The sequence below is a fragment of the Triplophysa rosa genome, linkage group LG18 (genome assembly GCF_024868665.1).
Source record: "Triplophysa rosa linkage group LG18, Trosa_1v2, whole genome shotgun sequence".
Taxonomy (NCBI): Eukaryota; Metazoa; Chordata; class Actinopteri; order Cypriniformes; family Nemacheilidae; genus Triplophysa; species Triplophysa rosa.
Window position 1 is genome coordinate 1,941,459 of NC_079907.1, and position 12,843 is coordinate 1,954,301.

Genomic DNA, 12,843 nt, shown 5'->3' on the forward strand with positions numbered 1-12,843 from the left:
TGGGGGGATGACAGCTGATAGCATCGTATTTAAAGCTTCACACCATTTATGTCTAACGTGGACTGGCTTAATACGTGTTGAATCAGGTTCAGTGCTGGGTTGAGTTTGACTTTGGCGTCGGATTAAATTTCGTATGATTTGTGAGTCATTTTGTCTGAATTCCCTAAAATGCACTTTGCATATTTGACATTTTTGTCAGTAATTGCTATCCTATAGTAAATCCTATCATAAAATCCAAGGAGAAGCGAATAGTCTGAAAGATCCCAAATAAATACCAGATTTTTTAAAATTCCACGGTTGTTTGGAAATTGGAGGTCTTGGAGAGTTGTAAGGGGAGTTTTAAAAATAAGCCTTTAATTTCACTGTGGTGTCGCCACCAGACATCATTCATTACTAAACACAGATGATAGGAGTGAAGTCTTTGGATTTGAGTGAATCTTGAGTAACAGGTATGAATTTAATAGCAAATAATCTGATATATCTTTCATGGTCTGTTGTTCTCAGGGTCCTCTTGTTTCAATTGAATTTTTGTATGTGATTCTTTTTTTTACTTTGCTTTTTTATGACTTATTCTTTATATTTTATTATATGGTTGTGCTGTAAAAGGCCTGAGCCTCACATCAAGCATTCAGTGTACAAGTCACTAACATCTTGAAATGATCAAACTTGAAACCTGAATTCCACCCTGTTTTGCCTACAGGGGGCAGAAGAGAGCTGAAGTGTTATAATGAACACATATTTGCTGCCCCCTGCTGGCAGAATCCCTGCTGTCACAAAATATTCATAAATCCAGAAGGAACAACTGGTGCTCCTAATACGAACAATGACGTCATATGCTGACTCCGACAGTTTTACAAAATATATTATTATTTCCTATATTACAATTTGTTATATAATATAATTTTACTAGTGAATTAAATTACAACAGTGTGCAGGCAACTTTTTCCTCTTTCGTAAAAGTATTAATTATTAACTGATAATAATGAAATTATTAACTTTATAATCGACATCATTTATTTCACTCTACGTCTATGACATACAGGCAGTGGGCGATTAGCTCTGAAAATCAGAACACTTCTTATTTAAAACAGATTTATTATTGTAATTTCTTATTGCGTAATATGTACAGGGAAACATTATTTGTAGCTCATAGTCTAAAATATACTTTTGTTTATAAATAAAAACAGACAAAGAGGCAATGAGACATTTTACTCTTATTTAGATTTGACTAAGTTTCATAAATAGTTTAATGTCTACATGTTTTTAAAACTTCAATATTATAAGAGAAATGTATTAAATTGTATTTGTCTAGAAGTCCTACAATGTACTATTATAATCATTATAACATTACAAACATTTTTAGTCTTCTAAGTAGAAAAGCAAAAGACAAATGGCATTTATGAAACATAATATTGAATGCAGTTTTGCTTTATGCAGTAGGCCTACAATAAACCAAACCTTTCTATGTAGATATAAATATATTGATGTATACAGTGGCCTCCAACTTTTTTTGGCATTTATTTGGAAGATATTTATCACAAACGTTTCAAACAAAACATCTCAGGGGATACTTGGTTCGATACTTTTCTATCAAATTAAATACACATCTTCAAGTGTCGAGGTACTTTTTGGGGCCAATGTATATACATCATACATATAAGTAAATCAATAAATGAATCATTTGTCATAGCAAACAAAGGTAATGTGTCAGTTTTAAAATGATGAACAAAATGAGTGAAATACATCAGGAATGTTCTTAAGTTAGAACAGCATGATGTCTTTGGGCGCATCTTCTGTGGGTTTATCCTGCTGTTTGCGCCGTGTAAACGCAGCGTGGGCGTAAAGATAGACAACCAGGATTGCGAGCAGTTTAGTGGCGATGTACGGTATCAGAAGAAAGAACCCGACCTGAAGTTCTGTCTTGTTATGGCTCAACTTCACTTGGTCATTGTCGGCTAACACCAGCTTTTGAAACATCTGAACCGCGAAGACGTTCAACACATAGAGAATCAGTGCCAGGAATGCCGCACATGCTGGATGAGAGAAGAAAGAGTGTGAACACATACTGTAGTTGAATGAATCTGTCATTTGAGGTTCAAAAGTCTAAGGCAACATTTCTTATGAAATCTGGAAATAACCAGGATTTGAAAATATGTCAAAGACAAAGTTGAACATAAAACACAGAAAGTTCAAAATGAGAAATAAATCAAATGCAAATTTGTGACATTGACTAGGAGAACTTCTTTGTGCATATATTTGATATATTTTTGCATTGTTTTGACTAGGATTCCCTGGAAAAAGAGATTGATGTGTCTTAATGGGCTGAATAAAAACGGTTATTTATTTATTTTAATAAATATTTTGATTTAACTTAAAATTTGATTTTACTTGAAGATTTTACTTGAAATTGTTATACTGCTTGTATAATAAATTGTAATTCCTGTAAAAATAGAAAACAATGTAAAACAGAAGGGATTTTACTCTAGACATTTATATGCAGATGATACCAGTAAACTCAATATAATCTCACCACTGAATCCACTGCATGTGTACAGCCCTATTGGTCCCATATATGTCTCATATGGATTACTGAAGCTGTTGTAGAGTGTGACCAGAATACTGCCTGCAGACCCCAAAAGAGCAAAAGCCAACAGCGCTACCACTAGACCATGCAATGCTATTGGAGCACCACCCATTTTTGCCAGACGCTTAAACACTGAAAATCAAACAGAAAAAGAGAAGAACCTCATATGCTGATGCAGTATTGGCAACAAGAACATTTACAACGTTGATTTTATAATAAAACGACATGACGTGACACATTCCAGCAACATAACCTGTCATGTCATTTTCAGGCCAAGCCTTAAAAAGTCCAAAGATTACTTCAGAGAGTTTTTAACTCTTGGTGTTTGGTGTTTATTTATTCTTTTTCATGTGTCTATTTATATGAATGTCATATCCGGTGAGACCAAAAAGCCTCTGGACCTTTCGGATACCTTTTGGGGTCTCTTTAAAAGGTTGTCATTTTTGTTGTTACAATGTTGTCACAATGTCATTGCATTAAAAAGATACTGAACATTTGAAGCTAAACATTTCCCCAAAAACTGAATTCACTCTCTGAGCCATTTATTATATCCACACAGGTGTAGTACATCATATTTTCTATGGAAATTCACTAATTTCACTAATGTTTGACAACCAGAAAGAAAAAAAGAGACAGAAATACCTTATGTATTCATTTGTACACTATGTCACACAAACCGCCTTTAAAATCAAATAACCGGCTCACCTTCAACAGGTATTCCAAGTGTATCAAACCTGGGGCAGGAGATTTTGACCTCAGTGCCATTGAAAAGTCCAATTTCAAGTGCCGAGGACCCATTGAAAATATCCGAAGTAGTTGCAGAGCAGTCCAGGGTGGATTTGGCCCAGTCTGTAGACATCCCATAGCCCAGTATAGCCACACCAGCTGCGCTTAAAAACGCGCTTGACAAGAAATGCACTAATTTCTGAACGGCTGGCATTTTTCGATGTCACAGCGTGTTTTTGGGGTCCTTGGCTCTGACGCTTTCCAATATATTTCCCACTGAAAATGTTTTTAGGTTAGCGCACAGAAAAAGATCATTTGATTCCTGCTTGTGGCTGGGAAAAGAGCGCTTGAGATGGGGTCAGGGGTTGAGGGAGTGGGCTAATAAACACTGCTGGTGTAGGCTGTACTTTGTTACTGATCTGAAACCAGTATCAGGTGTTTCCCTGTAACAGTAAAGGTTTGGTCTTGGGTGGGAAGAGCTGACCTCAGATGAGCTCATGATGAAATTCATCATCCAGGAGGGCAATAAAGTGATAAAGCAATCATCATGGCAGTCAGGGACAGCTGTTTGTGTTGTCATGGTGTTTACATTGGAGATTGAAACACCATAAAGGTGACACATGGGTTTGATCGGCCGAAAACAAGGGCTGTTCTCTTGGAGGGACAAGTGGGAGTGTGTGGGGACCCAACTTGATCTTATATTATTATTTGAGGCTTGTCAGGTTATGTCAGGAACATAGGTCAGAATACATGTTTTAATTTTGTTAAATGCAAATGTTACTATGTATAACCTAAATGCTTCATTTACTTTCACGCTTATAAGTACAAAGTCCATTCTGTAGTGATAGCATTTTACCGGGAATATGACACACACACACACGCGCACGCGCACACACACACACACATATGGGGCATGTTATTTTATACAGGGTAAGTTGTCCCAATGATAGATCCCATCAAACATTAAACAACCTTTTACAAGGTAATATAAGGTACTGTATGAAACAACTTTAGCCAACATTGAAATTACTAAATGAACTGTCAATATAGTTTTAAACAACAGATGGCGCTTGTCTTTTATTTTTCTGTAAATGTACTGCGCTTTAGTCCTGTTGGTAGATTACATATTAGATTTTCATTTCATTTTTAATAATGTTATTTGTCTTATGTTTTGTGTTTTCCTGCTGTGTTTTTTGTTCTGCAATTGTCTTCAGATGGTACTTTAATTACGTTAAGGCGCATTTTACAAACAAACCAAAAGCAGAAAACTGCTGTGCCGAGCAGATGTTCTTAACTCACAGAAATAAGGGAGTAGAAATACAACGTGCACGAAACACGACTTCAAATGGGCGGTGCTCAGTGGCCCGGAAGCTGTCTTGAATCGATGCATTGTGTGTCAAAATAGTAATTATCTATTATTTGTTTAGTAAAATTCCTCAGTGTTATTATTGACGTGTAAATAACGCGCAGAACACGATTGAAAACAACGCACAGGCAAAGATCGGTCACGTGACGTGTTACTTTTCTCAGCGCTGTTAGGATGCACCAATCACATTTGTGTATGTGATTCGCCGCTACAGATTTATATATACTTTTTTTGATAGTTTATACTTATATGTATATTTTATTTATATAAATTACTGTTCCTGTGACATAATAAATGAAAACGATTATACTTCGTGGTTCATAAATATGTTAAGTAAGTCACAAAACGTCCCTACATATGAGGCAACTAAACGGTTGAATCTGCTTTTGGGCCACTAAGCGCCCCCTAGAGGAACGAACGTCAAGTCTCGCCGACACAGGTACGGGTAAGGAATGTTAGGTTTTCACGCTGCTCGCCTACAGTCTTTCGAATAATTTCTGATCATTTCAGAAGTGATCGCCAGGCGGCTCCCAGCCCGAAGAGAGCCCCGGAGAACCAGGCGAGCCGCTGACAGAGTCAATCCGCAGCTCTTCCCTCTTCAGACAGCAGCGATCCGCTCGCGCCCAGCCGCTACAGTCACGTTACTGGATAATAAACCTCCGTACGCCTGGCAAACAAGCGTTTGTGTTTACGGTAAGGAATTTATCAACTCATTTAAACTAAATCCCTATGGGTTTAAACACCGAAACTAAACCCATCACATGTGTAGGAATGTGTTGTTGATAGTACGCCGGAGGGGCGTAAATATGCGCGAGCCAGTGTGCGTGATACACCCGTGTATTCTCAAACATAATCGAGACTTCGGTGAACGTTTCTTTGTTTTTACTCGTTCTTATATATTTATCACGTGCTGCTTATAATAAACGTATGGAGCATTGGCCGTGTCGCTTAATGTGGAGTAACTGTAATGTGGGTTAGTGGAGCGAGGAGATGGGTTGAGAGTGATGTAGGGCATCACCGTTCAGCCTCCCTGCAGATCTGCAAACGCGGAGGAGAGGAATGTCAAGTATGCGGTCCCCGGGAGCGAGCGTGGGTGTCTTTTAAAGCAGAATCAGAGGGTTTGGGAATAAAGAACCAGGACCACCGCTAGAGACCCAACTAGAACCAAAACCACAGCAAGAGTCCGGGTTAGAAAGCCTTTAGGGTTGAAACTGTAGTTGTGCACTACAGTGTCCCACACTATAGCATTGTAGATGTGCACGTTTTTAATAATATCTTTTATAGGCCCGGTTTCACAGACAGGGCTTAAGGCTAGTCCTAGACTAAAATGAATTGTTGAGCCGTCTTAACTGAAAACAACTTTCCTAAAATATATCAGTGCCATTGTTTCGTCTCAGTAGGCACACCAGTAATGTGTTTTTCTAAAGCATTTTTATGAAAGTGACTTTAATGCACTAATTTAACAAAGATAGAGATGTTGAGTAATTTAGAGCAATGTATTTATTCGAAGATTTCAATACACTTCTCTTATTTAAATATCTTGCGAAGGAAGACACATTCTGTCAGCCTGGGTTTTTTTTATACACTTAAATACAGAAGAGAAAGTGCGTGTGTCAACAGATGCTTGGTTCATGCTTGACTAGTTATCTTTTTGCGTTTGCAAAGAAGTGACAGAGAACAGTAGTCAAAATTATTTTGGGTTTGAATCAACAGCACGTCACAGTTCTGTTTGTAGAGTTTAACTTGTATGTAATCTTGGATATAAAGAGATGCAGTACTGTCTTTTATGTCTATAAAATAACTTTGTGAGTTTGCATTCAAAGTCTTGTGTAGTTGGGTAGAGCAAAGTTAAATGGTTTTCTTGTGTATGGAGATGGGGCGCATTAGCAGCTCCATCTTCACTATAGCGTGCTCCTGCCATGTTGTGTGTTTTCATCGATGTTACTGCGTTTGACACTTTCTCTTTGAAGCTTTTTTGTTTTTATGTGGAGGTGATAGATGGAAGCTTGGGCTAATTGGAAATTGCAGGGTAGCAGGTGAAACGGATCGTGAGCTTGTTAGATCCGTCAGGGTCAGGCTTTGTAGAAAATGTGCGCAGCAAAACGATGAGGAAGAAAGTTGCTCATTAGTGAGACCGAAGCTTGTTTGTTTCTACGTGTGAGAAAATTAAGCCGGCTGAGATAATTAAGCAGGAAACATGTTCTCTTCTCTAACAAGGTTTAAAAAGTAAATACACACAAATGACCTCTTGACCTTATGTACATGACTAGTCAATGTCAGATCCAGTGCATACGTTTCACAAGTCTGCTAAAATGTTCTTCTCTTTAATTGTTGACATCACAGGATGGCGGACACTTTTATCCAAAGCAACTTACAAGTAACATCCCATGTAGCTTAATGAAAGAGCCAACTATACTCGCTCTACTGCAAAACCAAATATGATGGCGGGTAAGATGACATTGTTCAGATGCTCGAGCAGCAGACACGTTGAGATAGAGAGGAAACATTTTTCATAAAGCTTTTCATAGCTTTTAATTAAAGCAACAGAGACCTGATTTGCTATACACTTGGTGTGAAGCCCAGGAGAGAACCGGAACATTGTTTGAGCATGAATTCATTTGAGCTTTGCTCCAGCTCTCCTATTCTTGTATGTTCAAATGCAGGAAAGTAGAGACAGGCAGACGGGAAACGTCCTGTCGGGAAAACCAGAAGTGGGTTCATACTCTCTTTCTCTCTCTCTCTTACTCGGTTTCTCTCTTATCAAACACCATTTGGATTCATATCCTACTTGAAATGATACTAATGTCCATTATGAGCTGTCATTAGGGTTGGGAATCGAAAATCAATTCCAATTTGGAATCGGAATCGAAAGGCTAGGAATCGGATCGGAATCGAAAGGAATAGGAATCGGATACTTGAGATTAAAATTTGAATTCCTCTTATCAATTCCTGTGTGCATATTTTCAGAAAAGTACATGCGTTGCATGATCTGCTGATATCTCAATAAAAGCCCTTATGAAAATTATCGATATTTTTACTTTAGTAAGCATAGTTTAGCTATAGAATTTGCATTAAAGCACAGGAATCACAAATTAACCGTAGTTGCATTATAGTAACTGCAGTTTAACCATGATGTAGTTCAACTATGGTAATAAATCAGAAAAGGTGTGTTTCTATGTGTAAATATACACAAAACGGTGCTCATAAATATATAAATATATTTTGCAAACAAGTCAATAAGCAGGCTAAATGACCATACAGGTTGATATCTAAATGTTTTACTTCAACTGTGGAATCGAAACTGGGAATCGATAAAAATCAAAATCAATAAGCAGAATCAGCATCGGAATCGATAAAATTGAAACGATTCCCAACACTAGCTGTCATGTTGTCTTTTTGAAGAGTTATTGTAAATATTGTGGTACGCCTTTCTCATTGGGACTCATGGAGATGTTTAAATATTTGTTTAGGAATTAACGTATAGAATTCATTGTGGTTTTGCCTTTATAATGTTGTTGTTTATGTTGATTTGTTAATGATACTGTACGGTTGTGGTGAGTCTTTTATGTGAAATTGGATCACGTTCAGCTGTAATCCATTTATCTCTTGCAAGTAGTTACATGAGAGCAAATTTGTTATGCTGCTGGCTATCGAGTTAACAGTTGACTCAAATATTTGCCATAACATTGGAAATACACTCTTGAGAAACAATATTTTAGGCTGTAGAAAACGTTAGGCTGTATATTTTCATAAATCTTTATGATATTCTGGTCGAAAGTCGAATTTTAATGTGTCAAACTGTTGTCTAGTGTCTTGCAGAGGTTTTTTTAGGACCCAAGTATGAGAAATAGTTTCAAAATGTTTGTCCTAAAACTGCAACAACTAGTAATCATTTATTTACTGTAAATTCACATTGACATTACAGTAAGGAGGATGAAGAATGCAGTTACTTGCTACACATCTGGTGCCCATGCGCTGCGTGGGATTCAGGGCTGCGTGTTTGACAGGGTGTGGCGGCGTTTGGTGAACAGTCTCGAGGTGCACGTAGCACGTGGTTGCATGATGGGCTCTCAATCTCAGCTGTACAAACACATCCTCAGAGCTGTACCTGCCGCCTGCATGCGCTGTCCCTGCGCTCCTCTCACTCTCTGAGCCTGCCTCGACACGTCTGGAGATGAGAAGCGCACATCCGCAGAAGCAACGGTGAAGCAGAGGACATGCAGGAATTCCTGAAATATCTGAGCTGTGGAATCAGACGTGGTTTTAACGGTTAGTGGGTGATTAGGTGAATCTTACGAAAGCAATGTGGATTGTTTTGTTTTGGACTATCGTGAGTTTGTGAGAAGGTTCTGCGATTGGCTGAGATAGCATGCGGAAGATCCCAAAATACAGTAGGACTGAAATATTTTGTAATGGTTTGCAATAACAGAATGATTTTAATTCTTAAAATAGGTACGTGTAGTCAAAGTTTTAGGTTGATGTAGATAGCAAAGAGACCTGTGAATTTTTAGCTGGGATATGTGTTGTAGTGTTCAGAACTTGTTGAAATCTTTAAGTAATGTTTTCTTTGTCAGAAAGAATGTGAAATGTTATCGATATATTTTAATACAGTTATTTTTAAACAAGTATTTTTTTGCAAACGTAAAGCACTAGTATCGCATTGCAGTGTTTAGGAAGTTACATCTTACATTGAGTTTTGCCTGAATATTGCGCAACATTGGGTTTGCTCAGTGAAGTTTCAATTTCATTTCAAATGTTTGTTCTAATATTTAAAGAAAGAAAAAACAATCAGAGATCCTTGAAGGGTCAGTCCTGGAGGAACATGATATTCAAAGGTTGCTCTTCTATGGAGATCTAATGGAGGTCTAAGTTGTTTTATTGACTGCAAAAACATTAAGATCTGTATCGAAACTCTAAAGAAACCGAACATGAGATAACTGGGGTCTGTATCTCGGGAGAAACATCTAAGAAGCATGAGGCATTTGAAGTTGCCTCCGTTCGCTCTCCAGTGAATCTCATAGCTGTCTAGAAGAAACAGTTTACAATTTTTTGTGGTTTTCTTTTTTCTTTTTAAAACGTTTCTTTTTTGTGTGTTTTTTTGTGTGGCCGCATTGTTCCTGAAATGGGACAGGAAGTGATGTGAACGATTCTCCCAGGTTGCGTCTGCTAGTGAAGTGAGCGGACAGGAAGGAGCTCTGGATTGAATTTGTGCTGATGGGGAAAGAGCTGATAATGTCATATTATTATTACCCGCTGCCCAGAAATATAAAGAGCAGACAGTATGCATTTCCCAGCACATTTCTGCACTCTTCTGCTTTCTCTGACTCGATTACTTTGAGTTGATTTGAGGGCTTTTGGCTTTCAGCACAACCTGAAACTGGATCCAATGTCAGTCATGTGGTTTTTATTATAGTTCAATCCTGAATCTTTAGTGTGGAGCTGGGTCACGACCGAGATTTTGTAGTCATACAGATGAAATGTGTCTTCTTATTTGACTACTTTAGTTTAGCAGACATTTCTGCAGTCATACAGCCCTGCTTCACGTGTCTCGGTCTGGGTCAGAAATGTAACAGGTTTTTGTGAACAGACAGATTTCTCTGTGAGGATCCGTGCAGCCATCCTGACCTCTCTCCAGAGAGAGAGAAAGAGACAGACAGACTGAAAGATGCAGGCTAGTTCTTTGAAATGTGATATCTGGATGACCTCACCGCTCTGAAGAAGCATCCACTCTATTTGTGTGTGTATCTGTGTGTTATACAGCAAAAAATACCTATACGTATGTGCCCCAGTTTTCTGTGTGTGATGTGTTTTGAAGAATGTGTGTGCGTGTGTGTAGGGTGGAGTACACTATGACATCTTCTCTCTGGTTGTTTTTAAATGTAGCAGAACTAAAGTAAATGTTACAAATTTCTCTCTGAATCAATGATGTAATGGCTCTTACCCTTACAGTTCACACCCACCCGTCTATGTCTGTACACACACACAAGCACGCACGCGCACACACACACACACACACACACACTGTCAAAGTCCAAGTGTGTGTGTATAAGCATAAGAATTATAAGAATTATTTTGCGTATTGTTCTCAAAGTCTGTTAGAACCGCGAATGCATACATCTAATCTTCACGTTTCCTGTAGCCTCTCTTAAATCCACCAGAAAAGAATCGTGAGTCTTTTCGAGTTTTCGCTGTTGGTAAATTCTGGTTTTATTCGCTCGTGTTTTGATACTGAGAGAGAAATCATCCACCCTCCGACTCCTACCATGACGAAACTCAGCAGTTTCATCATTGCCAGACTTAAAAATTTGATTTGTTAACATTAATCATTCATAAGTTTTAGCTATTAACTAATGTAGAATCCACTGCAATAGTCTAAGTTCTCTAAGATAAAAAAAATCAGTTCACCCAAAAATGAAAATGATGTCATCGTGTACTCACCCTCAAGTTGTTCCAAATCTGTATACATGTCTTTGTTCTGATGAACACAGAGAAAGATATTTGGAAGAATGCTTGTAACCAAACAGTTTCTTGGCCACCATTGACTACCATAGTAAGAAATATTGCTTTATAAATGTCTTTGTTCAGTTGAACACAAAAGAAGATATTTAAAGAATGTAGAGGAAAGCAAACAGTTCTGGAGCGCTTTTGACAACCATTGTATTTACTGTGGTGGTCAGTGGTGGCCAAGAACTGTTTGGTTAAAGGCAATTCTTCCAAATATCTTTCTCTGTGTTCATCAGAACAAAGACATTTATAGTGATGTGGAACAACTGGAGGGTGAGTAAATGATGACAGGATTTTTATGTTTGGGTGAACTCTCTTTTAGAACACCTGCAACTAAATAGGTTTTCTATGTCTTTGTTTTTGGATTAGTTAAGGTGTTTTTGTAGAGAAGCACAGATGACAGCATGCTCAGACTCGAAGCATATCTCCCATGCATTGAAATCTCAGCCTTACGGCTCTGGAACGATAAAACTCCTGCTTTTTTGCTCTCAGACGCAACGGGTTTGTACAATTGAGCCGGTTATCACACGAACACTGAGCTTCAGAAGCACTGTACTGTAGCTTTCAGAGCCATACAAAGAGGCTGTGTTAAAGCATTGAGAAAAACGCTGGGCAATATCTTGGAGAAAACTAGTGTTTGAGAGAAAACTGAGTTTGTTCAGTCAAGAAGGAGAGAGAGATTGAGAGTGACATGCCATGTATTTCTAGTACTTCCAGCTGCCCGGAGGCAGTTTTAATGTGAAGTGTTACACTTGAACGTGTTCACATATAGTCTAATATTTCAAAGTTCAAAGGACAAATCTTTCAGTGTTTGTGCCTGTCAGAACCGCTAAGAGCAGAGGTATCTCTTTACTGACCTGAATGCTGAAAAATATTAAACCATTCCATACACATCTGAAGTCTACATTTTAAATTAATACTTTAAATTGGAAATGCATTGTCAAATTGGCCCAAGCAGCAGTTTTTCTTTGCCTTTTTCTGACCATATGAAATCTAGCATTAAACTCATTTAAATGGTTACTTGATATTATAAATGCAGTATCTTCCCTGAAGCTGTTTGTTGTTCATTATCATAATGGTTTTAGACTCAGAAAAATAGCAAAGTGTTGAGTTGTAAAATGGCTCTTTGTTAAATTGTGGTGCAATAATTAATTTATATGTTGCAGATGTCCTGCAGAATAGTTGGGTTATTATTGTGGATGTAATTCATGGAATTTATGATCTTTAAAAATGCACATATTTCACCAATTTTTTTATTTGTGTAAGTGAAACTAGTCAAACATTAAAGCTTTAGCTAGTCGTGCTAACACAATCCTTCCATTGCTTTTGCCAATATCTCTAAAAAGATCTAAACATAAACTCTGGTACGGTAAACATGATCCCTCCCTCGGTATGATAATTATAATGACATGCGATTTTTCGGTGGGGATTTATCCCTGTAGTTCTGGTTTTCTACAGGAGTTAAAGATGTTGTTGTTTTTTCATCTAAACGTGACCACTTTCTGATTAGAGGTCGACCATTTACAATTATGCATTCGGGAGACGACTATCCAAAGAAACTTCTAATGCGTTTCAAAGTATACATTAGATTAGTACATCAGTACATGTGCTCCCTGGGCATCGAACCCATGACCCTTGCGTTGCTAATTTGTTATGGCTGATC

The 12,843-nt window shown here is 37.9% G+C and overlaps 2 protein-coding genes across 4 annotated transcripts in view; one reads left to right on the forward strand and one right to left on the reverse strand.

Annotated features, from left to right (window-relative positions):
• Positions 1-1,761: 1,761 nt before the first annotated feature.
• Positions 1,762-3,524, reverse strand: LOC130569673 (clarin-3). Its single transcript, XM_057359462.1, has 3 exons — positions 3,290-3,524; positions 2,531-2,716; positions 1,762-2,033 (listed from the first exon to the last, which is right to left on the reverse strand). The coding sequence occupies exons 1-3, from the start codon at positions 3,522-3,524 to the stop codon at positions 1,762-1,764; spliced, it is 693 nt and encodes a 230-aa protein (XP_057215445.1).
• Positions 3,525-5,188: 1,664 nt separating this feature from the next.
• Positions 5,189-12,843, forward strand: part of ptprea (protein tyrosine phosphatase receptor type Ea) — a 52,415-nt gene continuing 44,760 nt past the window's right edge. Inside the window, exon 1 of one of the 3 annotated variants that reach the window (XM_057358280.1) lies at positions 5,189-5,369. The gene's annotated coding sequence lies outside the window, so the exon portion shown is untranslated. Of the gene's footprint in view, positions 5,370-8,736; positions 8,946-12,843 lie in introns of those variants that run through there. The other 2 variants (XM_057358282.1, XM_057358281.1) reach the window with 2 other exon arrangements.